At 53.3% G+C, this 25,593-nt stretch overlaps 1 protein-coding gene across 4 annotated transcripts; it reads right to left on the bottom strand.

Annotated features, from left to right (window-relative positions):
• Positions 1-1,539: 1,539 nt before the first annotated feature.
• On the bottom strand, positions 1,540-25,546 carry RAB15 (RAB15, member RAS oncogene family). Of its 4 annotated transcripts, XM_049611484.1 has the most exons (10): positions 25,330-25,406; positions 15,160-15,208; positions 12,865-13,007; positions 11,090-11,146; positions 8,360-8,420; positions 7,538-7,598; positions 6,959-7,036; positions 6,194-6,283; positions 4,928-4,993; positions 1,541-4,743 (listed from the first exon to the last, which is right to left on the bottom strand). In XM_049611484.1, the coding sequence occupies exons 3-10, from the start codon at positions 12,983-12,985 to the stop codon at positions 4,585-4,587; spliced, it is 693 nt and encodes a 230-aa protein (XP_049467441.1). In that variant the 5' UTR covers positions 12,986-13,007; positions 15,160-15,208; positions 25,330-25,406; the 3' UTR covers positions 1,541-4,584. The 4 variants fall into 4 exon arrangements, with proteins under 4 accessions (XP_049467443.1, XP_049467441.1, XP_049467444.1 ...); XM_049611487.1 differs by lacking the exon at positions 11,090-11,146; XM_049611485.1 differs by lacking the exon at positions 15,160-15,208 and having other exon boundaries at positions 25,330-25,404.
• Positions 25,547-25,593: the final 47 nt, after the last annotated feature.

Raw genomic sequence — 25,593 nt, 5'->3', positions numbered from 1 at the left:
CTGCACCTGACTTCTCTCACTCAGTCCCAAAGACTGCTCACAGCAGGCTGGTGCTGGTCATTCCCCCACGGAAGGAAGTGTGCAGGGAGCCAAAGCTTCCATGGTTCTAGACCGAGTCGGGCCACCTATGATGTTTTCAGCCCCAGATATGCAGTGTACTGCAGGACATGTGAGGACCTAAGGGAAGAGCTAGTGTGCTTCATTCTTCCAAGCACCTACCAGCTCAACAAATTCGTGTTTTGTTTTTGTTTTTTTTTTTTAATGTCTGGATTTCTCTACCGGTAAAACTGGTAATTAGACTCTACCTGGCTTTGGGATTTTTAGAGTGTTATTTCAATAACAATGCAAATGCTTACTAGAGAGTGTTTTCACAGGTACATGTCCATTGGGAACTGTCTTCGAGAACAAATAAGCAAGGCTTGGGAGCAGCTGGTATTGAGAATCTGATTTGCTGAGAAGATGGAGGAACTAGTCACCAGGGAGTGTCCAGCTTTTCTGGCTTTTGTGGCCTGTTCCATAGGTCTTTAGAGCCCATGGGAACCTGTGTCTCTACTGGCTGCTCCCTAAGAACAAGCCTCCATTACTTGAGTGGGAATGGAATCTTTGGCCATTAAAGGAGGCAGGAAATGCAGAGTGAAGTGTGTCTCTCCCCACCCCCCCCCCCGCCCCGCCCCCCCCCCCCCCCCCCCCCCCCGCCCTGAGACTGGGTAGAGTTCCTAGAAACAGCCCAATAAATGTTCCTACCAGGCCACGGAGTCAGAAGAACTTGGCCTTGACAGTGGGCTGAACTTCAACATGAACTTGCCAGGCTTATCTGCATGCCTGGAGCTTTCCCAGTATTCTCTAGGCATCTGGACATCTCTTATTGGCTGCCCCTCTGGTCCTCTGTCCAGGAAGACCATGGAAGTTCCTGAGCTGAGTGGGGGCTCCCTCTTCCTTAGGGACACGCCATCCCTTTTCTCCAAGTACAATTTAGGACCCTTTGTCATGCAGGCTCTCACCTTTCATGATTGAATAAAACTGATGAGACTCTCCTAAAATACTTTGTTTCCAACTTTACCTCAAACTGGCTTGAGTTGGAGGTAAACTCAAGAAGCTTATTACTTTGGACATGCACTAACAAGTGTGTGATTCCCATGGCTTTCCGCAGTAGTTGTTCTGGAAACTGCACTGGCTTAGAAGGCAAAAAGTCCAGGTAGGTGATGGTTCTCAACTCTGGCTACAAATGAGAATTACTTATCAGGATTTTTCTACATAGAGATACTAACGCTTTTCCCTCCAGAGATTTCAATTCTAATGTTTCCGGCCATGACTCTGCCACTGTTAGATGAGGCCCTTAGGCACCTGTTTCCTTATCTGCTGAATTTAGATAATCACTCTCCTGATCTCCCACAGGTATGATTGTTAGGATGGAAGAGATCAAGTATTGCAAGTTTTCTATAAACTATGAAGTGCAGGTGAAGATCTTAAGCTACCACCAGCCTGCCTTTTTTGACTCCTTCTTCATTGTATCCTGACTCCCATTTTCTACCTCTTCCACCAATTGTGTGCCCCAAAGTATAGTATTTGGCACCCCCAGGTCCCCAAGATCACAGTCTGCCTTGCTTCCTTGGAGTATCCAATCACAGGACTAGGACAAACTTCTGAAAGATTACTTAATCCCTCCTCATGCTTTCAGGAAGGCTTGTTCCTGTCCATCCCATACAGAGGAGAACGTTCTTGGCTTTAAAGGCTCCTTCAGACATAGATATTCAGCATCCTCCCAGTGACTCAATCTTCTTTCTGCACTGTAGGCCCACTAGAGAGCATTGCGGGTATGGCTGGGCTCCCCGGCAGGTGGCATCAGGAAAGGTACAATAAGGAAGATGACGGTCTGCTGCTTCCATTGTCATTCTACTACTGTTGCTTTATACGGTTCTGGAGCCTCTTTTACTGGCACTGCCTCTCCCTCTCCCCCTTATCTGACAGGGTCAGGTGAAAACTACTCCCGGGGGCTCATACAGGCAGCCATACCTCTGGTTTGAAATATTCTTTATTTTGTAAACATCTGTGTTTAAAATAGATGAACCCTGCTCACAAGTCATATATTGGTTCTGAGACACAGTACACAAAGTTCACCCGTCACAGGGAGATGGTGGGGGCTCTGGAGCAGGTGGAAATGCCTGGGGCTGGGCTGAATCTCAAGACAGCAGATGCAGAGGTGGTAAGTAAACAGGCAGAAGTACCTGTGCAAAACTCTGGGCCTGATGCCAGATCCCAGGCCACCTCTTGGACTGGAGAAGTTTAGGGGTGAGATGCCGACTCCCAATTCCTTGTGAGCAAAGCTGCACCCTAAAAGTTCAACCCTCTGGCTCCCATACCTCTCCCCAGCTGTGGCCCTTGGGGATGGGGCTCATCAGTTCATAGAATCTCCACCCTATGCTTTCCCTTCCAGAACCCCTAGTGTACAGTAAAAATATAGTCCCTCTGTCCCAAGGGGGCTAGGAGAGAAAGGCAATGGTGCTCTGCCTGATCCTCAGGGAAAGCTGCAATACTGATCCAGGTTGGAGCCAGTGCCCTGAAGTCCCTGGCAGAGGGCACACTGTGGGTTGGCATAACCATCTCCCTGCCCCCAGTGTGATGCTGTGTCTAACACCTGAGGAGTCAGTCCTCAAGAAAGCATCCCAGCCATAGTCAGGACTTCATCCTAAAGAGTCTTTATCTAAATTTCTCATCAGCTAACAATTTATAACTATTCCTGCCCTCCTTTTCCTTCCACTACGGTTAACCTATCCCTGTCCCTACATCCTGAGCTACCCTCTCCTACTCTGATAAGAGTCAGAAGGAAAGGTTTGGTCATTTCTTCCCCACTTTTTTTTTTTTTTTTTTTTTTGGGGGGGAGGCATAAGGAAGTGGGGCTCTTAATCCTTCACCTGTGTGTGCCCTGAACTTTGGTCCTTAGTTGATGAATGTTCAGTGTTGTCTTAGCTCCAGCCCTAGCCATGTGATGCTGCTAATATGTAGCTTAAGAATGAACCTCCTCCTCGGGAAGGTGGGGAGGAACCCTACTAGGGCTGCTAACTGACTTGTTCCTTCTTTAAAGCACCTCCTTCAAGCCACTCTTGGGCCATGTGGGGTTAAAGGAACTTCTTCCTGAATGAAGAGCTCTGGAGGAGGGAGTCCACTTCCCTCCTCCTGTAGCCACAGTGCCGGTGGCTCCTGTTCCAGGAGCTAGAGGGGCAAGAGGAGCACTTTGTCTGGAAGGCCGAAGAGAACAGCACCAAGCATTTCTACCCAGGGCCTCCTTTCTCTCTCCCCATGAAGTCACAGCTCTTCTCCCACAGACTTTGAGTCTCAGCAAAACCTTGAGAGCTGAAGGCTGGGTTGGGTGGTTATGTCCCCTCTTACTTGCCAGGGGGTTGCGGGGAAAGGCCCTTCTTACACAGAAAGGGAAGCCGGGGCCCAGGGAGCCCTGCTCCTGCCATATTCCCCTCTGGTGTGCACAATGCCGTCTCTGGCCTCCTCCCCCTTGCTTTAACCTGATATATAGGGGCTAGACCTTCATCTCCAGGCACTCCTCTTTCTGGGGGTGTGTGGTTTGCTTGTCAATATCGCTGGCCCCCCGCTTTCCTTGCCCCTGCAGTGCCCTGAGGCCTCGGTGCATGTCTTTAAATTCAGGAGCCCAGGTGGGGAGAAACTGCGTACAAGGGGCACGGGAGGTAGAGAACGGAGGTGACTTTTTATCCCTGCCTCCCCACAACATTTTGTTTTCTTCTCTGAAGCACCTGCTTCTGAGCTCACTTCCCCCAAGAGGCAGGTGGGCAGGCGGCCAAGCAAGGCCCAAGCTGGGGGGCGGGGGGGCAGGCAGGGAAAGGTGGGACAGCCCCAGTCTTGAGGACCACCAGGTTGGCGTCTCCTTCCTGCCTTGATGTACATTTCCCCAGACCATTGGTGAGGCAGGCCCATGGCATGAGAAGCGACGGTGGGGAGGGAAGATAGGAAGAAGTACCCTGTAGGCTTTGGCCCCTTCACAAAGCAGGGGGGGTTCTCCCAGAAGAAGAATATGGAACATCCCCATGAGCCTGAGTCCATTCCCTTGGACAGGGTTAGGGAGAAAGGAAAGAAAGAAGCTGCACCAGCAGCCACACAGGAAGACATACAGGGAAAGAGGTGTGAGGGGCTTTGATACAAAACACACTGGAGGGGAAGGGGACAAGAAAGAGAAGTGGGAGGAAGAGAGAAAAAGCAGAGAGGAGGCAAGATGCACTGAGAAAGAAGGGGCCTTAAAGTGGCCTTACTCCAGACTGGGCCACTGTCCGGGGAGCTCGGGGCGGTGAGACAGTGCCCGTAGCGTACTGGGGGCTCATAGCAGGCCCGTGGCAGGGAAACAGGCTGAAGGGAGCCACTCCAGGCTGGAGGGGCTGGGGGCAGAGGCTGCTCAAAGATGACAGCGGGGCTGCTCTCAGGGCCAGGCAGGGGAGTAGCAGCTACTGGTATTCCACAGGGTCACCCGAGTGAGAGGAGAAGCAGGGCAAAGCCCGGACTCCCTGTCTGCCACAGGCCTCCTGAGGGGAGGGGGATTGGCGGCTGCTCCACGCAGGACCCTCAGCACCAGCAGGTTTTGGAAGAGTTCGCTGGGCCCTCAGGTTTGCCCTCATCCTCCTCCAGCTCGGCCAATGCCAACTCATTGCTGGCACGTGTCCGGAGACCATCCAGCTCCTTCCTGTGGGCCTGCAGCACCAGCTCTGTCAACCGCGTGAAAGACTGGGAAACCAAGGGTCACAGGTTAGTCGGGCTCCTCCTCCTCTTCCCCAGGCAGCCCTGTAACTGTCCCAGGGGCGGGGGCTCCTCTGACCCGGGCTCCCGTCCTGTCCGCTGCCTCCTCTCGTCTCCCCACTCTACTGGACTCAGCCCAAGAGGCAGGGTAGCTGGGCTTCGGAGCGCTCACCTCTTTAATGTTGAGGTTGGTGCAGGCACTTGTTTCATAGAAGTCCATGCCGTACTCTTTAGCCAGCTGCAAGAAAAGAACATTCCTGAAAGGGAGTCAGTAAGGGAAGGGAGGTGCCCACAGCACCTGGCACATACTTCTGCCATTGCCCTCATAGCCCCTGCTGTGTCGTGACAATTTCTCACAGTAGGTCGCTTCTCAGACCAACCGGGAGCTCCTTCTAAGACACAGGCTAGCGGAGCATGGAGACGTTCCATAAACACCCTCCTGCACTCCCCACCCACCTCCATGCAGACACACCCCTGCCCCCGGTGCACACAGCTCATACGTCAGGAGATAAATATATCAAAATCTTGGGCAAGATGTCAAATTAATAAAAAACACGGGCTTTGGGATCAAACAGACCCAGACTTAGACACCAGCGCTGCCGCTCAGCAGCTGTACGACTGTGGACAAATATATCTCTAAGCCCAGCTCTGCCATCTGTTAAAGAGGGGAGAGGGTGTCTCTCAACCAAAGTCACGGAATGACTAAAAGGGGTCATGCGTCTCAAAGCACTTGCTTAGCGCTGGCCACGCATACAGTGTTCGATAAATACTGCTCTAGGAGGATTTGCTTCTACTTTCAGATTTTTCAATGACCACGTGTTATTTTTGCATACCAAAAGATCCATTTTCTCGCAAAGAGGGAGAGAAAAGCTCTGGAGGCCCTTGGAGCGGGTAGATGACTCTTGTCTCCGTGGTATCCATCCTTCTGTGCTCTGGGAGGGCGGTCTCCCCTGGCACCACCTTCCTGACCTCTCTGCCCCATGGCTTCTCTCTGACCGTGGGCCCTGCATTCCCTCATTTTCCTTCCTACTCTTTTCCAATAGAAGGACAGGGTGGGATGCCTTTCCAATAGAAGGATGGGGTGGGATGCATGGTAGCCATGCCTGGATGCTGCTGGAGAAGCCAGCGACCTGAAGCCCTTCCTCACCATGAACATTGGGATGATCTCTTTAGCAGAGGGTAATCTTGCTCTGGGGCACTTAGAGGTGGACAGTCTTTGTTTTTGGATGGTCTTTGTTTCAGGGTGGACCCCAAATCAGTCCTGAAGGGCAGAAAGCAAATTCTCAAGGATGGCAACTCCCCTAGTGCCTTAGGGAACTTTGGAAAGTGCCAGGGTGCCTGATGACAGGCACAGAATCTTGGGTCCCAGCCCTCAGGACTGGCCCCGGAAGGCGGCAGAAGACCCAAGGGATGGGTTCGGCCAGCTCGCTCCACTTACCTGCTGCCCTTGCTCTCTTCCCACCTGCCGCTTCTGCTCTTCATCGGCCTTATTCCCTATGAGGATCTTCTGGACACCTTCCGGTGCATACTAGGGACAAAGGACAAGCAGAACTGCCAGTGAGTGCTGCCTTTCCCTCCTATCTCCCCACCCTACAGTCTCTTGGCCTCTATACCAGCACCAAGCTGAAGAGCCCTAGGGACAGAGCAGGCTGATGGGGTGCAGGTGCAAGGATTCCCCAAGTGCCACGGCCGACCCCGGGGATCCCGGAGGGCTGTTATGGGGATAGCTTAGAGTAGGAGGCACTCTGACTACTACTGGTGCTTCCTGGAGTTGGACAACTGGTATCTGAACTGGCAAGGGCATTGCACTTAAGTCCAGCCCCTCATTCTACTGATGAAGAACTGGGGACTCAGAGAGTTCAAATGGCTTGCCCGAGGCTCCAGAGCCAGGACTAGAACCCCAGTCTCACGATTTCAGGAAGGAAGCTGGTCACAGGGTAGGCTTTGGCCTAACTCATTTCCAAGGACGAAACAGCCATGGAGTCCTGGCTGGGCACAGAGCATGGATGGCATGGCAGCTTGGGCTCCTTCCCCATTTCTTACTCACCCAGAGGTCTTCATCCAGGGCCGTGGAAGGCAAGGTTTCCTGGGGGTGTTTGCTCACCAACCCCGAGAGCCTCGGCCCTTCCCATCTGGCCCTCGCTCTGCCTTCCCCTCTGAGGTGCCCCTCCCCCGCCCCCAACGATGAGGCAGCATCTCCTACCTCATCCACATCACTGACCCACTTCATGATGTGCTGGTAAGAGCGCTCGCTGCTAATGTCGTAGACTAAAAATATCCCCTGAGAGAGAGAGAAGGAGAGAGAAATGGGGGAGGTAGATGCACACAGAGACCGTGCACAGTCATGGGGCCAGAAGCAGGTGTGGTACCTTAAATGCTGGGTCCCACTCTCCCTTCTCCCTGCTTAGCATACTGAGGATCCCTCAGCACCCAGAAACTTCTCCTTCTCTCTCATACCCCCAAAGCTATTGCACCCTAGGCCTATCACGGAACTCTCTGAGGTGGGAAGGAACCAAATATCCTGACTGGGGTCTTTGGCCCAGGGTGGAGGGTGGAAGCTGGGGATGACGGTGGGGGACTTGCCTGTAGTGTGTGGTCAGAGAATAACTAATAATTGAATGAATGATCAATGAATAATCGCAAGACTGCCTGAGACTGCCCTTGCCAGCAGGCGATCTGAGGGCCCTATTTTGGGAGTCAGTGACATAAATATCTCAAACACCCAGAGTGGGGAGTGTGGATGGCAGCGTCCCACCTCCAAACCCTGAAAATGGTGGCTCACCTGGGCCCGTCGATAGTACTGCTTTGTGATGGTCTGATATCTCTCCTGCCCCGCTGTGTCCCTGTAGTAGAAAGCCAGTCCCTCAGAGGAGCAGGGACCATGGAACCAGAGGGGGAAGGGAGGAACAGGAGCTGGGAGACCCTGTGCCCTTGCAGGAAAAACTGGGGAGCTACAGGGTGAAGTATCAGAGGAGCTTGGATCCCCAAGGGGGTCTGAGCATATCTGACCCTGCGGGAGAGAGGCCTGATTATCTGGTGCTGACAGGGCTGATGGGGTCTTGTCAACTACAGCTACGCCAGGAGCGTCAAACATAACTGGGCCTTGGACAACTCTGTAGAATTTGGCCGTTGTGTTCAGACAGGGTGGACACATGTACCCTTCTCAACCTGGAGGCAGCTCCAAAGGCTGGCAAAGGCCAGGCTTGCAGGAGCGTCAGGCCAGAGAGCCACAGCGGCCCCCTGTGGCTACTGGTGGGAACTGCACCATGCTAGATGGAGCTCTCTCCCCAGGGTCCCAGGTAGCCCTCCCTCCTACCACACTGCAGCATGGCCCAAGGGCAAAGCCTTTTCGGAAAACAAAGCCACACCGGTTAGTTTGCCAATTCCTTCTAATTCCTGCCCCTTGGTGACTTGTGGCCAATCTCATAAGGTTTCTCAAGAAAAAGAGATTAAGGCTCCTAGGAGCAAGAGATGGGCTTTGAGACATCTGCTTCTCTCCACAGAAGAGGTGGCCAGTTATCCCAGATGCAGCCTTGGGAGTTCTACACATGGCAGTGGAAGCCTGGGGCTCTCCTCCCGCATCTCCTCCCCCTACTCAACTCACCAAATCTGTATCCGCACTTTGATGCCATCTACCTCTATGGTCTTCATCTTAAAATCCACGCCTGGGAAAGGAAGAGAGCAAGGAAGTTACGAAGGGTACCACTGAGACCTGAATGGTAAAGGCCCAGGGCACTCACACTGGAAGGGATTTCCTATGGCTTAATTTGGCAGAAAGGTGGCATGAAGTGAGGAGGGACTTCCTGAACCAAAAATTGACCCTGAGAAAGTATCCAGGGCTTTGAATGGAGCTTCCCTTCCTCCTTGACATGAGAATTGCCATGGGTAAAGGGGTGAGGCAGTGCAGGAGGAGGCAGAGTGAGTATGGGGGAGTCCACTCCATCGCTGCCTCGCTCAGCCCCCAAATGTGTCTCGCTCTCCTCAGTATGAAGTCTTCCTATTTATCCTTCTGGAGAGAACTACAGGTATTTACTTATCCTCCCTGGAACTCTAATGCCTAGGAATAGCAACCCACCTAATTTGCCTCTTTTTTTTTTTTCTTCCTCTGCCTAATTTTTTTAATCTTTATTTATTTTTTTTTAAATTTTTTTTTCAACGTTTTTTATTTATTTTTGGGACAGAGAGAGACAGAGCATGAACGGGGGAGGGGCAGAGAGAGAGGGAGACACAGAATCGGAAACAGGCTCCAGGCTCCGAGCCATCAGCCCAGAGCCTGACGCGGGGCTCGAACCCACAGACCGCGAGATCGTGACCTGGCTGAAGTCGGACGCTTAACCGACTGCGCCACCCAGGCGCCCCTAATCTTTATTTTTGAGAGAGAGAGAGAGAGAGAGAGAGAGAGAGAGAGAGCATGAACAGGGGAGGGGCAGAGAGAGAGAAAGGGAGACACAGAATCCGAAGCAAGCTCCAGGTCCTGAGTTGTCAGCACAGAGCTCGATGCCGGGCTTGAACCCATGAACCTCAAGATCATGACCTGAGCTGAAGTCGGATGCTTAACCTACTGAGCCACCCAGGTGCCCCTCTCTGCTTATTAATAACCAGGAGGGAATGTGGCGCTGTCACAAATGTGGGGAAGGCATACAGACCCTGGAGAGAGAGGACTGTGTATACAGCCCTCGGCACCTAGCAAAGTCCCACCAAGGCCTGGTGGATCTGCTGTTGACTAGCCCCACTTACTGGAGGAGGCATTGTTGTTTACTTCTTTATTTAGAAGGAGCATGGGCTTTGAAGTCAGGCCTGAGCTTGAATCCTGACTCTGGCCACTTAACTCATAGCTATGACTTTGGACACCTTTCTTCTCTGAGCCTCTATTTCCTCATCAGTAAAATAGCGACATTCCCAGTCATCTCAGAAGGTGGCTGAGAAGACCAGATGAGACATGGTGCCTGGCACCTGGCAGCTATTCAATTGACTACAGTTATCATCATAACCTGGTACAGTCCTGATCCATAATGGGTGCTTGTAAATGACTACCAGTGACCAGGGGAAGAGGCAGTGCCACAGCATGTCACTGGGGGAGGGAGGGGAGGACAAACAGGGTTCTCAGGCTCATCTGCCCAAGGGCTTGAGGAGCTAAGCTGCCACAAGACACAGGAAACAAGGCATTTGGCAAACCAGCCCAAGGCAGAAACATTTGGGGACACTTGCAGGAGTCAGCAGCACCAGCACACAGGCTTGAGTCTAAGAGATGACAGGGATGAGGGAGACGTTTTTATCACCATGCTTCTTCCCAGCCCTAACTGTGCCCGGTGATTCAAGAGCCGTATCTAGTAGGTTAATTAAGCTTAAGTCTTTGTGTGCTCCCTGGAGACAGGTCAGGAATGGGCACCATTAACCAGTTTTCCGATGGAGAACACGGTAAAGGCAGAGTTCCAGAGGGACAGCAGTCACCAAAGACACAGCCCCAAAGACCCGAGAGGTACCAGAGTCCCCAACACCGCCGCTATTCCCCATCGGCATTACTTCTTAACCAATGGGAATGTTTCTCCCCTCCTCCAGCCTGTCCCCAGGCTTCCACGAACACAGGCAGATTACATTCAGGCCCTTCCCTCTCACCATCGAGGCCAATCATCATTTAACTAGAGGGGAGAAAAAGATCCAGAATGGACAGCCCAAACTGAATCAAGTTGGTCAGACATGAATCATTTTCCGCCTGCCCAAGCTGATTCATATCTATTGAGCTGTACTTTCCCAAATGGGCAATGTCTGGCAGCCATTCTTCCAAGTGTGCTGAGAAAGCGAGGGTGGAGGGCACCTGGCCTCGGTGGGGGCAGTGGCATGCCACGCCTCCCCAGACAAACAGTTGTCAAGAATTTGCTTCTCGCCATCCCTGGCATGGAAGGGAATCAGGAAATTCTTGTTCTTTCATGGTGTAGTGCCTGCTTCGCAGGAGGACCGGCAATTTTGTTCATTTTACAATCAAACCAGCTCATGCTAGCCCAGCAAGCCTGGCCAAGGACAGTGCCTTGTGCAAAGTGGTCACAAGGTAGCAGAGAGGGAGAGAGAAGGGAACTTACTATGTGCCCTTGCCCTGCACAGTGCTAGGTGCAGACAGAGTGGTAAAAAAAAAAGACAAATGGTCTCTAACCTTACAGAGCTTAGTGGAAAGGAAACAAAGGCCCGGAGAGGTAAGAGAAATAGCCCAAGGTCAGCACAGCAGGTGGTAGAAATTGGCAGGCCTGTTTGATGTCAGAGCCCTGACTACCCCCAGCACTCTTCTCGGGGAACGAGAGTTGTGGACTGACTAAACACTGAGGACTTAACTGTACCGTACTGGTTTCTCTGTAGGTCCTTGAGCTGTGGGTCCCCGGCTCAGCCGGGCAGGAGGACACTGTGTGAGAATGTGAGCAGCTGTTAGAAGAGGCAGCGCTGACACGAAGACGCAGCTATCCTGGGAGTGAGCCCTGGGCTTGGATTCCTTCTCCAGCTTCCCTCACTTCTTAGCTGCATGGCCAGGGACCGAGGCTGAGGAGTGCTGGGGGCCCACAGCATCCCTACCCCCATCGTCTCACAACCTAGGTCCTCCTGACCACCCAGTAAGATTTGTGGAGTTCAGAGAAGCGAAATGCTTCAATTTTGGCTATTCATATGCACTAAGGAAGAAACAGGAAGTCTAGTCCTTTTGAGGGAACTTCCTCACTCACCCACCCGCCCCCTTTGTATTTTTATTTTTTTAATTTAAAGAAGACGAACTGCTCAGTGATCTTCTAGTGGAATTTATTCTTTCTACTCTCTCTGGTCCCATAGCCTGGACCTCCCACTGTGTCCACCCTCCAATCATCCCCTGGCCTGCCATGACGGTGCCCATGCGTGGCCCCTCCACCCCCGTGTGGCTACTGGTTTTCTCTGCTGCTGAGCACTGCGGGGCACTCAAACCACTCGCTTTGTTGGGTCACTCACAGACCTCTGCTTTCCCACCTTAGCGGGGCCCTCATAGCTGCTCGGCACCCGTTTATACAGAGGTGGGTTCACCCATCACTTGCCTGGCAGCCACTGTCCCTTCGCGGAAGGCTTCAGCCCCCTAGACCCCCCTCCTTGGTGCCATGCACTCCACAGAACTTCTTCTCCACTCTCCAGGGGCAAGATGAATGCTGCCTTATGAAGCCATTCCTGAGGCCTACCTCATTTCTTCAGAGTGTGCCTCTGTTCTATCTTCCTTGGGGAAAGAGTCCTCTGTCCTTCCCAAGCCTCGCCTCTCAGCTCCTCATCAGCCCCCTCTGGGTGCTCATCCTAACAATTTGGCCCCTCTTTGCTGATCTCCAAACTCTATGTGGAGGAGAAATACTCTCCATCCACCTCCATCCCCTGTGTGTCCTCATTCCGGGTCCTCTAGGGCAGCACGTCTCAAACTCTAAGGTGCACGCAGATCACGTGGGGATTGTGTTAAAATGCAGGCTCTGATTCGGTAGCTGTGAGGTGAGGCCCGAGATGCTGGATTAAACTTCCAAGTGAGGCCGATGCTATTGGCCCATGGATCACACTTTCGAAAGCCGGCTTCTAGACAGTGGTTCTCAAGGTGTGGTCCCCAGACCCGTAGCATCGGCATCAGCTGGGACTTGTTGGAAAATGCAAATTCTTGAGTTCCACCTCAGATCTGTGGAATCAGAAACTCTGTGGGTGGGGGCCCTCGAATCTGTAGTTCAACAAGCTCTCCAGGTGTTCTCACACATCCTGAAGTTTGAGATTTGGACTAACGCTTTGCACCTGAAGGGTCAGGTGAGACAGCACGGGTGTTCTCCCATTCTCCAGGTGTGCTTTGCAGGTGCTCAGCCTTAGAATCACCTGGGGTGTTTTTTTTGTTTTTTTTTTTTAAATGCCACTACCTTGACTTGTCTAGACCCACTGAATGAGACTCAGAGAGCAAGGCCTGAAAACGTATATTTTTAACTGGGTAATGGGTGATTTTTAGAGGAAAGTTTGAGCTACGATATAGTGAAAGAGCTATCCACTAGTGTTGGAATCAGAAAGACTTGGGTCTAAATCCTGATTCTGGCACTGGCTGTGTGACTTTGGGCAACTTTCTATTTCTCTGAGCTTCAGTTTTCTTACCTGTAGAATGACAATACCACTGGCCTCCTAAGAGCTGTTGTGGGATACGAATTAGGCAGTGGATGTGAAGCACGTGCACATAGTAGGAGGTCGTGCGCATAGTAGGAGGTCGTTCTCTCATCCCTCTGCAGAATAACAGCTTCCTGGAGAGCAGCCAGGAAAACAAACCCAGAGAGCCTTTGGTGTGGAAACGGTTACATGGTCTAGTCCCTTACTACCCCATTGCCCTTGCTAATCCAGGGGCCAGCGGCATCAACATCATCAGGGAGCTTATCAGAAATGCAATTCTCCAGGTGCACCCAGACCTGCTAAATTTTAGACACACTAAAGTTTGACAACCACTGTCTAGCCCATCTCTAGGCAGAGCCACACCCAAGGCTCATAATGACACTTATGATCGTTGCACACCCATTAGCTAGGGAATCCAGAGCCCTTAATTCTTGTGCCGGCCCTGAGAGGCAGGTAAGAGCAGTGATTACTACCACGGGCACAGAGTAGCCACATAGCGTCCTCATGCTCCCACACCCTGTGGCTGAGCCAGAACTGGAAAACTGGCCTCCTAACACCCACCCACTGCTCCCTTGACCAGTGGCTGCAGAATTGTACTGCCTTTTCTGTCACACCCTGGCATGCCCCCCGTACCTGTTCTATTATGAGGCATCTAGAAGTGAGGCCCTGGGCACTCGTGGAGCAAGCCTGCCCAAACCTATTTTCAGGACACCCCTGTTCCTTGATGCGGTTGAGGACTGCGCTAAGCCCAGATGCATCACCCTGCACGGTGCCACATCACTGTCCCTACAGGAGAGCCGGCTTCCTTTCCCAGGCCCAGGGAACGCTGTAGTGTGAAGAAACAAGCACACCGCCTCCACGCAGCTCCGGCAGATGTTCTTGGGAACACCGGGAGCCCTGGACGAGAAAGTCAGGGAGATGGGGGCCCTCTGCCAACCAAGTGCCTAAAGCACGAGGTGAAGCTCATCATTCTTATTCAGCATCTCAGAGATGCCAGTCGTGGTGGCTGCCACACCCAGCATCCCTTTCCGGCCAGAACCGCCCAGCCCAAAGCCTCTGCAGGGACGCAGGGCTGGGTGCAATGTGCTCTCTGTGGACAAGCAGTTCCTAACCGGACCAGAGGTGGGTGTCTGACCAAAGGAGGCCCATCGGTGGGCTTGCTGGTGACCCCCAAGGTGACCTGGCCAACAGCAACAAGGGAATCTGGCTAAGCCGATCAAACCAGCCCCCTCCAGATGGTGCAGATAGGATTGGTCAGTTGGCAACTAGAGGAACACGAGGCAGATGTGCAGAGAAGCAGAGATGCCTCGAGACAGAGCACACTGGCCAGAGTGGGGGCTGGGGTGCTGGATCCTGGCACAGACCCCGCCTTCCAGCCCACAGGAACCCTCAGAGCACATCCCCCTTTCCTAGCGAAGCCTGAAAGCGCCCCTGCCCCCAAGGCAAGCAGGCAACATGTTTCAACAATAGGGCCAGGAGGAAAACGCCCCCCAAATTCCGTGCTTGTTGCTGCTTATTTTTTGTCTTCCAGCCCCAACTAGATGCAAAGTACCTAAGGGGAAGACAGTATATTCTGCATTTGACAATAAATTGTTTGTTTTTAAAATCTCTCTGCCTCCACTCCAGCAGAGTGCCGGACATAAAGTAGTAATTCCATGAGTGGCATCCTCCTGCCCCAGGGAGCATGAGGAGGATGGGCGCCTGTGGCTCAAGAGCAGGGACGTGTGTCCTGCCATGTGCATGCGTCACGGACATTGGCAAGAAAAGCTCCTCAGCTAAGTGACTGCCGCCTAGGACCGTGGACAGTGTTGCCCTCACTACATCGATGGCCTCTGGCTCTTCCTGCTGTGTCCCTGTCTGAACAGCCTCTGCTTCTCCAGCAGCAACCCTCAGAGACTGTCAGGCCACACCCGGAGCCCTGGAGCACAGTGACAGGGCTGCTGTCAGAGAACAGGAGGAGGGGCAAAGCTGGCCTCTGAGTACTGGGGGCTGGGATAGGACTAAGGGACAGGACAGGGGAGATGGTTCACCATGGGTGGTGAACTGCTAGACCCGGGGGGGGGGGGCGAGCTTACTGCCCCCTCGGTCTAGCAGTGAGGGGCCATGAAGACTGTGGAAAGAAGGGAACGGGGCACATTCAGGGGAAAGAACACTCCTTCCCATAACCACCTGCCTCCAAAGAGAGCGCTGGGAAGCTCGGAGGAAGGGAGGAACAGGGGCATGGTCAGTCAGAATACACTGGTGTGGTCAGAGTTTGGTTCCGATCCTGCCTTTCCCACTCATTACCTGTGTGTTCTCAGGAAAGCTTCTTAATCTCTCTATGCTGTTTCTTCACCTGCAAAACGGGAATGACAATCCCTCGTGTCAGAGAGTTTCTGTGATTATTGTGAGAGAAGGTGTAAAGCCAGTAACACAGGGCCTGACCCATAGAGTTTTATGAATGTTAGCTGTAGAAGCTATCAGTTCCCTAGGGAATGAGGAGAGCATGGAGCCCAGGGGCACAGTGTGGGGAACAGAAGGAGCTCTGGGCTCATGTTGGGAGAGGAAGGAGAGTGGGGCAGGAGGTGGGACAAGGGGCCAGCACTAAGCCACAGTGTTCCAACAAAAAGAGAAAATGCCACCCACCACGGAGCCCGGATGGCTCCCGAGTCTGCCTACCACCTAAATTCTGGCAAAGTCAGGAGGTGTGCGTGTTGGCAGGCCAGCACCTCATGGGTTAACATCAGGTGCCAGCCTACCTGCCTGCCAAGGGCCACATGTTTCAAGTGGAAATAAGGCGCTTCTGGATGCCAAATGTTATCACTGTGATCAACCACAGCCCAAAAGACCCGCAGCGTGACTTGAGCCTTTTCATTAGCAATGAGATGCCACAACAGGAACAACTTAATACACCTGAAACCCAAGGCAGACACCCAATCCCTGGAGCCAGGGTGGCTCCAGTTACCAAGCCCAAGGCTCAGGAAGGCCCCCAGCCCCTCCTCGACAGGAAACCAGCATGTGCTGGACATGTGGAGCTCACGGGGTTGTGGCAGGAGGTCACCTCCAAAGAGGTCACCCTGAACAACCCCAAAACAAGCTTTAGGGAAAGGCAGACCCTGGGGGGGGGGGGGGGGGGGGGGGGGGGGGGGGGGGAAGGGGTGATGGCTGCCTGACTTTGCCACTCCAGACAAGGCATCAGAATAATCCCCATCTGAAAACCCCCTTCTCTCAGCAACAGAGAAGACCCGTAATAGCAAGAGACCAATGACGCCATCTTCCCCCTGAGTGACACGTAAGGGGACAAATGGGGAGAATGATACAGAAGGTGACCTAAGAGACAAATCTCAAGAGAAGAGTCAAGACAAAGGCTCTTGGCACACCAATGTCACACCAGGTGGGTGAGGGGAGTGGGGAGAGCATCTTTGCCCCAAACCTGCCACTTGCTGCGTTCTCCTTCCTTCCCTCTAGGGGCACAGCCTCGCTGTCTGCTGGACCACACGCCACCACCTGACTTCCTCCTCTTACCCAATTGCAGACTGATGGTCCCTCATGCTGGCCTCATCCTGGGGAGGTGCACCAGGCTCTCTGGGCAAATGCATTACTCAGCATTTGCACTGTCTTACTCTGGGAGGGATGGGAAGCAGAAATAAAAGAGGCAGCCCTGGTCTTTGGCAGTCAGAATCCTGATCCTCTAACTCCAAGGCCATGTTTTAACCTCCAAGACATTGAGTCAGTGGCTCTGATTCAGATGCCACCTGCAAGAAAGTCTGCAGATTTTAGAATGATACTCTATCCCTCCTTTCTTTTCAAAGACATGAACAAATGTGCACACACACACACACACACACACACTCCCTCAATGTAATCGGAGGTGATATGGGGACCAGAACAACTCTAAAGGCTACCACCCTCACATCAAATCTTGAAGGACCAATCTTCGGAAACCCAGGGCCCAGAACCCCAGGGGCCGTCATCATGTAGAAGTGCTTCCCAGTCGAACACAGGGTCCCACAAGGCTGGGAAGGGATGCATGTTCCCAGTGCCTGAGCCCTAGGAACTCTCTACTCCAGAGCCCCCAGCAGTGAGATGGCCCTGGAAGGTCGTTCCAGCAGCCATTTGACACCCCCAGTGACTCTGAGTGACAGGCAATACTGACCTCAGTCGAAGATCCCAATCTCTTGTCTCTGTATTCACCAAGGAGGACCCCGCTCACGCTTCCTTGCTCCCTGCTATGTCTGAGCTCCCCCCCCCCGGACACGTATCTGAGCGGAAAAGCTAGGCGCTGCTGGAAGCAGCTCACCCCTTGCAGAATTCTCCCCCTCTTCTCTCAGTCCCAGACACACATGCAGCATAGTGAGTTTCCCATTGTATGAGTCCCAAGACACCAATACTGCTTACAACTTCCCTCCGGAAGAAAATGCATGCATGCATTCATTTATGCATTCACTCAGACAAACGGCTACTGAATGCCTACTATGTGCCAGGAGCTAGGTACTAGAAGACACAGCAGTGAATGATACAGATAAATCCTTGTCTTCAGGAAGCTTCTATTCTAGGGAGGAAGAACAGATAATAAGGAAGCCAACTAATAAATACTTTCAGAGTGATGTTAAGAGGCAGGAGCAGAATAATGGAGCACAGATTGAGGAGACCCATGTGTAGGCTGCTTTAGATTGGCTGGTCAGTGAAGACCTTTTTTTTTTTTTTTTTAATGTTTATTTACTTTTTGAGAGGGAGAGAAAGAGAGACAGAGTGTGAGTGGGGGAAGGGCAGAGAGAGAGGGGGACGCAGAATCCCAAGCAGGCTCCAGGCTCCAAGCTATTAGTACAGAGCCCGACGCGGGGCTCAAACTCAGACTGTGAGATCATGACCTGAACCGGAGTCAGATGTTTAACCGACTGAGCCACCCAGGTGCTCCTCAGTGAAGACCTTTTAAAGCAAGTGACATTTGAGCTGACCCCTGTGTGACAAGAGACCAACACAACAGAGATCTGAGGGACCGGGGGCCCCAGGCAGGTGCAACAGCAAATACCCCTCAGGCAGGAACACACTTCAGTCAAAATAGAAGTTCCTCAGAAGAGAAAATGAAGAGGGAGCCCCATTATTCTTTCCTTTGTTATAAAGGGGGAAACACAGCAAGGCCGTTCCCTGCTCTGGGATCTCATGGGGACCCAGCCTCACATGTACACCTGTGTGCACATGCACATAGGATCTAACCTGAAGAATGTACCAAGAAACTTCTCAAACGCTAACAAGGCCAACTTGGGGACTCCTCACCCCACTTTATGATGAGATCTCTATACTGAATGGCTCATGTGTGTAAAGTCCACTGCTCCTGTGCACATGGTAGGGGCACTGAGCAGGTGCTCGAGACACAGCAGTTCCCTAGCCCTTGCCCTTCCCGCTGCCATGTGCACAAACCTACATAGGGCCTCTGTGACATGAGCTGTGTGCTCCAGCCAACCCTGTCCTGCTCCCCTCTGGCAGACCCCTGACCTGGCCTTGCCTCCCAGAGCCTGCTGCTGAATGGTCAGTGGGCACAGCTGAGGTAGCCAATATCTGCCAGGCTACTGAGCACTCACCCCCCTCCGCCCTCCTGAGCCTCTTCCTAGGCAGGGCCATGTTGACGGGCAGCAGAAGGTTCCCAGAGAAAAAAACGGGGGCTGGGAGCCTCAGGAGCAAACATCTTATAGGGGCCAAGGCCTCCAGATGTGTCTGCCTTCACACAGAGCCAGCGAAGGAAACTCCTAGCAAGGATGTGGTGGAACTGAAGTTGGTACGATCATGGTCTGGCCACCACCGCTGAGCTCAGCGTGAGCTCAGCCAGGCAGAAGAGTAGAAGCCCCACGTGAGGTGTTTTCCACAGCACCTCCTCCCCCACCCCTGGCCCCCTGGGGAACCCTACTTAGTCTTGAAGAAACCACTCAAATGTCACTTCTTCTGTGAAGCCTTTACCAACCAACTCAGGAGGAATTTATCACCTGTGATTCCAAAGCATTTTGACATGGCTTTTGCATACTGCTTGTCTGTTTGGATGCCTGACTTCCCAACTGTCTGTACTCTGAGCTCCTAGAGGGCAGCACAGCATCTTATTCATTTCATATTCTCATTGCCTGGCAGAAAGCAGATATAATAATACATATTAGTCAACAAAACTGAATACAGGAGAGAAAAAAATGAACGTGTGGGTGAGTAAATAAATGAGTGAATGAATGAAGTTCGGTACATTCCAGGAGATAAGATCAGCGAGAACAAGTTTTAATCAGGGCAAAGCAATCAGGGAACAACCCACATTTGGAAGCCAACTGTCAGCCTTCTCTGTAGATTATGGGGCCCCAGTCACAGTTCTCAGGAAATCTATTATCAAAATAGTAATGTGAGGGCAACCCTTAGATCTCACTCTCAAAGGTCCCCCAGCCAGACTCCTCAATCCTCACCCCTGACAGTTCCCCAGAGGGTCACGTCAAGGAGGCAGACTTGGCCAACAGCAGGGGCATGAACATGGTTCCATCCCGGAGCCCTCGGTGGGTGGGGGAGGCACAGGTCTGGCTCACTGGAGACAGCCAACCCTTGGCGGGCTGTGCAAGGGTCTTCTGGGATAAGCCAACTGCAGAAGAGGTGTTTCAAGTCTGGGCGGCCTGCACTCAAGATGTGGGCCATCGCTTTTCTCGGGGCCTCAGTTTCCCCTGTTGTAAAACAGGAGGCTGATGATTAATCCTCTCCTCCTCAGTGGGAGGAATTAAATGTCCAGGAAGCTTTGTGCCTCCCACCCCCAACAAAGCACACTGCCCAGGCAGGAGAGCCAACAAGAGGTCAGAGGCCTGTGCAGAAAATTGGCAGTTTTACAGGGAAACAGGCACAAATATTAGATTACAGTAGAAGGCACTCTGAGAAGAACTGGCAATCAGGATAGAAGGGTAATGGCCAAATATCGACTTTCATGCTACACAGCTCATCACCAAGCTGTCTGGGGAGCGGGGTAGGACGGAGGAGAAGAGGAGGAGGGGGAGGGGGCAGGAACCAGGGCCCTCAAAGCTGGGGGTGGTTCTGCAGAGCCGGCAAGGTGGCACAGATGTGCAGAGCAGCTGAAAGGAAAGCCTCTGAGGGTTTCAGAGCTGTTCTCAGGGATCACATTCCTGGGGGACGGGGTGTGTGGAATGGGGGCCTGAGGCAGGGTGATACCAGGCAGAGGCCCAAGCCTTGAGGCAGAGCCCTTCTGCTGTCCTCTCAGGCCACCTGTCTCCTGACCTCCCCACCTCCTTCCTCACCAACTCACTCTTCCTTCCCAGAGCCTGGAGCTGCTGGGGCAAGGGGTGGGGGTGGGGGGGCGGGGGCTGACATGGAAGCAGCGATGAAACCCAGAGCCTACTCCTGTGACCCCAGGGAATGAGCCGAGGCCCTGTCTCCTGTTTGTTCACTGCTGTATCCCCAGCCCCTCACAGGCACCTAGTGTTCAGTCAACAGTGCCCAAACCCCTGAATGCGTGAGTGGCAAAGAGGATGGCCTCAAAGCACATTACTGGCAGCATATTAATCTTGACAACTTTCTCATGAGCTAGGAATAACAAATATTAAGAATAATAATGGTAATAATCATATAATCAGCCACCATTTTATTGTCGGCTCTGCCAAGTGCTTTAGATCCATTAGCCTCTGTAATCTTCACAATGACCTTTAAGAAAGATTCTGTTACTCTCTTCAATTCACAGATGTGGAGACTAAGGAAAAAGATGTGGAATAAGTGTCTGAAGGTGGCAGAACCTAGCAAGGCCGTGGGGACGCTCATGCCTGTCAGAGTTCTTTCTGTTCAGCCCTGGGCTGCTCTCCCCTTCCTGCCCTCCCTGCAGTGAGGCACACAGACACACCCCGGCCCTCCCCGGTCCCTACAGGTCCAGGCTCCTTGTGGTGTGGGGACCCCTGAGTGCCCAAGCAACTGTCCCATGTTTGTTAGGTTCCATGCCCCTGCACCGCCCCCCTCCCCCATGTCTTCCCCAGCCCTCTCCCTCCCCTTCAGTCACCCACAGCCCTGGCCCCAGGCAGCCCAAGCCAGTTCAAACTGAACTTCCAAGAAAGGGGATCCTGCAGCAGTCAAGCCAACCTGAGGAATCAGCCCTGAGGCCACAGCGGTGGGTGGTTCAACCAGTCAAACTGGAAAATCACGGGGCAGCCACCTTGGAACCCAGGTGGCCTTTAAAACAAAAAGGTCCAGAGGCCATGTGACCTAAGTACTTGGGGAAGACCAAGGGTGGGAGGCGGAAAACCAAACAGAAGGCCCGCCCCTTCAGCTTGATTAGTGGCTTACACGGCACTCCCGGCCACCAATGCACAAAGGAACCCAAGGGCCCCACCACACGTAGGTGTCATGTAGGAGATGATAACGGCTCCCTGCCTGGGTGGGCAGCACCGACCACATGAGGCCCTTTCAGAAGTTGCCAGTTGACTGGTTCAAAGGACTCTCCACTCCTGGAGGGAAAGGAGGGCAGGAGATGGTGTGCGGTTTGGCAGGAGTGTCACAGGAAGGGAGTCTGGCAGAGAGAAGGAGCTGGGAGGGCCCCTCGCTGGCACCACCCACCACCGCCCCTGACTGGTTTCCTTGCTGCAGGTCTCAACTCTCTCTCCCAGCCAGTATCCCGAGGGCCCTTTTCACCAAGTCATTCCCTGGCTCAGACACCTCTGCCACTGTGAAGGCCCAAGCCCCACCTCCTCAGCCAGGCCCTCAGTACTCTCTGCCCTCATTCATCCATTCATTCAACATTTACAAAGTTCCAGTCTGGCCCTGTACTAGGACCATGAAAATAAAGAGGAATGAGATTTGGTTTCACCTTCAAGGCACTTAAAGTATGGTCTGGGAGACAGGAAGATAAACGGAGGAATGTTCTCACTCTTCCCCTAAAAATTCCCTTCGGTTCCAGCCAGACTGCCCAGAATCCCATGAACACCCACTGAATTCCCACCTCTGTCGTCTCTACTCCATCTGCTCCTTCCTCTCCAGGAACTGAAAAGCAGCCCACGCTGCAAGGGCTGGCCTCAGCCTCCCTCCTTCTAGAGCCTTCCCTGCAGCTTCCAGTCAAGCAGGGCCTCTTCATCTGGCCTCCTCTAGCACCTCTGTAATAGCGGTAGCACTCACGGTCCCCTCACCAGCCACTGCCTGTCTCCTGTACCCTCGCATCGATATTTAGTTGCTGATAATGCCCGCAAGACTTTGGTTAACAGTAACAATGATCATAACTGATCCCTGACATTTGACGAGTGCTTCACCAAGTGCTTCCAGATTTCATTGCGGCCAGACCTCTTTTTGCCTGTGTGCTGTCTCCCCAGCTAGGTTCCGGGCTTCTGTGGGCAGGAAAAGGTGGACTGAACAGGTCTCTAAAATGCCTGGCATGGTGCTTTGTAGTGAATCCTTAATTAGTTTAACAGGTGAGGACACAGTAGAGGACATTAAGGCATCAGCTGTGCACTGGTACACGACCCCCATCTGGGTGGGCACAGCTGCACAGGAAAGGCTTGTTCGGGGGCACACATCCAGCTCAAGGCCACCTGCTGACTAGAAAGAAGAAGGGCCTCCCTGGGAGGTCTCTTCACTGCTCCCTGGCAGGCCCTTCTCTGGAATGTCAGTCAGGCTGACAGTAAATGGCATAAACAGTAAATCACAAAAGTGCCCGCCTAGGTGATATTCACACGATCCAAGAATCTGAACTCTGTCTTGGCAATAATTGGTGAAATGCCTCATTTTCCCCATTCACAAAAGTAGCTCTGCGAAAGGTGCCTAGATCAAGGTCCAGCATGGTATGAGAATGTGTCTCAGACAAGGAGCAGTGGGAGAGAAGTGATGATGTGTATTCTTCACCTTGGAGCCTCCAGCACTGATCCCAGCTACAGGACACACGCATTTTTTCTGAATGGACAAATTACTGAATATGATTTGGTAGTACCCATTTTCTTGGCTCCTTAATTTGTCTCCTGGCTGCCCTTTCCAACTCCATGGGAAACTTTCTGTATCACTGAAGGGAAAGCTTTTCTTGACCATCCAACTCTCTCCCTAAGTCTTAGTTAATGCTGAAAAAACATGCCCAAGACGATGTAGAATCTCACAAGTGCCTAGGTTAGCTTCAAAAAGAATGCCCAGTGGGCAGATTTTAAAAGACTGGTGTGAAGAAAGACAGGTTTCTTTCTTTTCCAGGGAATCCAAACTCCTAAACAGTCCACTGCATCCTGGCAAAAGGTAGACCCAACCCTCAGAAGCAAAGAGAGAACCTGCTCGGGCTTTAGGTCAATACACCAAGGGCCTTGAGGAGGTGGCGTGGGGAGTGTGCCACAGAGAGACTCCCACTCGGTTTGCTGATTCCTCTCTGCCTCCAAAGTGGTTGGCCCCAGGGGGACTCTGAGCAAGTCCCTGTGACCTGTGTGGGGAAACTGCACATTTGTCTATCTAGCAGGAAGGAGGTGTCTAAGAAGGGAGAAGACGAGGTGGAAGAGACATGAGAAGGGCTGCTGATTAGCCATGTGGGGGCAAGGGACTTAAGGAAAACATAAGCCTCAGAAGGGTCACCTTCTGAAACATCAGTTCCCTCATTTCCCATGTGTCTGTGGGAAAGGGGGACACGTCTCCTAGGGGAGGCTAGCTCCCCTAACAACACTGAGCTGGAGCCCAAGAGCTTCTGAATGGGGCGGGTGAATAAAGTGCTCCAGGGAAAAACATAGGCCACTCCTAGGACTTGAAATGTGGCCAGGACACAGGGTGCAAACTACTGCTCATCAGGCAAAGTCTGGGGACTGCCCCCCAGCAGCCCACAGCCCTCTGAAATAGCTCAGCAGCTCCTGGCACCAACTCCATCTAAAAAATAGCCACGGGAAGTTTCTTTAAGTGCTAACCTCGTGCCTTTTGTCCCCAAGCCTGCAACCTGTCCGCATATCCCATCACGTTCCTCAGCCCCTCCCTTGCTCACTCCCAGGCCTTTCCCCAATGCCTCCTCTGCCCTGAGCCTTCCCTAGAGGCATGCAGCCCTCCCTTGGCTTCCAGTACCCCGCCCATCCCTCTGAGATATCTCTCATCCCAGCAGTGGCCCAGCCCACGCTCCAGAACTCTTAGGAGCCTGCCTCACAGCCCCCGAGAAAGAAGGATGTTATCTGTTCCCTCACCCTAGGTCCCTTGAAGATAGTGAAGCAAAGAGAGGATGAGACCCTGCGAGCTCAAGGACAATGACAACAGTAACACCTAGCATCACCTGTGTCCAAGTTTGTGCTAAGTGCTCTTACAAACATGATCTCATTCAACCCTTACAACACCTCAGGAGGTAGGGACCGTTATCACTCCCATTCTACAGATAAGAAGCACCAAGCTCAGAAGCTTAAGTGGTATTCAAGGTCATATTGTCCCAAAGTGAGGTCTCCAGGTCCATGTGACAACAAAGCCGGCCTCTTCACCACAAGGCTCTGTGCCTCCTGGCTCTACCTGCTCCCTCCTCTCTCCCAGCAAGGAACGTGTGTTGGGAGGGTCGGGGTGGAAGCTTCAAGTGAGAGCTGAGTGCTGGGGCCCTCTCCCACGGAAGGGGGGAAAGCTGCTAGCTGTGGTGGAATTGCCTCAACTCAGACCTCCCAGAGGAGAGGCCCCTCAAGGCCCAAGGCGCAGAAACTCCCTCAGAGGGGAGGCCACTCCCTCCCTCCCAGAACAGTCGTCTCTGGGAAGCCACCAGGTCTTGTCCCTCTAAGCACAGGATCTGGCACTGCCAGATCAGAGATGTACTGTAAGGTGGGTCCTGCCAGCCATGTGATCCCCAGGTGTGGACCAGTAATCCTGACATTCTTCTCCTCCTCGGCCTCCTTCAAAACATATTTTCATCCAAACGTTTTTCTGGAGCTGGCTAAAAAGTGCCCCTTCCACACGCAAACACGCTCACCGAACGAACGTACGCCCTCCTCCAGGTGTCCCACCTTGTGGCTTACCTTCACAACTGTGCTCTGGAAACTCAATCCCTTTGGCCCCTCCCTTCCTCCTGTCTTCCCCGCCAGGCTCCACATTGGGTCGCCCCTGAACGGAGGGTACCCAGTGACTCAGTGACGCGGCTCCCCACCCTGAACCCCTCTTCCGGAGCACAGGCTTTACTTCCCCTCCCCCTCTCCACCTGCGGGTGTGGGGAAGTCATTTCAGTGGCTGCGATTCTCGCTGCCCCAGCTCGGGGTCCCCAGGCCTACACTCGCCCCGGTGGTCTCGGCTCCGATGAGAAGGCTCCCTAGCGCAAGGCTGGAGAACCTATCCCTAATCACGGGCAACAGCAGGGACGCCCTCACCTCCAGGACCCGAGGCTCAAGTCCCCAGGCGGTGGCCCTTCACCGGGATCTCTCCCCTGGTCCTGGCCTCCCGCGCCAACGCCTCTAGCCGGGGAGGCGGCCAGTTCTCCCGGGCTGGGGCAGGGGGCCGCCCGGCCCAGCGGCGGCGGTGGGGAGGGTGGCCTCCCCCACTCCGGCCACCGCCCCTTACCGATGGTGGAGATGTGCGAGGAGTGGAACTCGTTGTCGGTGAAGCGGCACAGCAGGCAGGTCTTGCCCACCCCGGAGTCCCCGATCAGCAGCAACCGGAACAGCACATCGTACTGCTTCGCCATGGCTGGGGCCGGCGCGGGCCGGGGGCTGCGGGCGGGCGGCGGGCTCAGCCCCGCTCGGCCGCTGCCATCGCGGCGCGCGCCCGCCCGGGGACGGCCGCGATGGCAGCGGCCGAGCGGGGCTGAGCCCGCCGCCCGCCCGC

The sequence above is a fragment of the Panthera uncia genome (genome assembly GCF_023721935.1).
Source record: "Panthera uncia isolate 11264 chromosome B3 unlocalized genomic scaffold, Puncia_PCG_1.0 HiC_scaffold_1, whole genome shotgun sequence".
Classification (NCBI taxonomy): Eukaryota; Metazoa; Chordata; class Mammalia; order Carnivora; family Felidae; genus Panthera; species Panthera uncia.
This window is presented reverse-complemented; position numbering and strand designations above follow the sequence as displayed.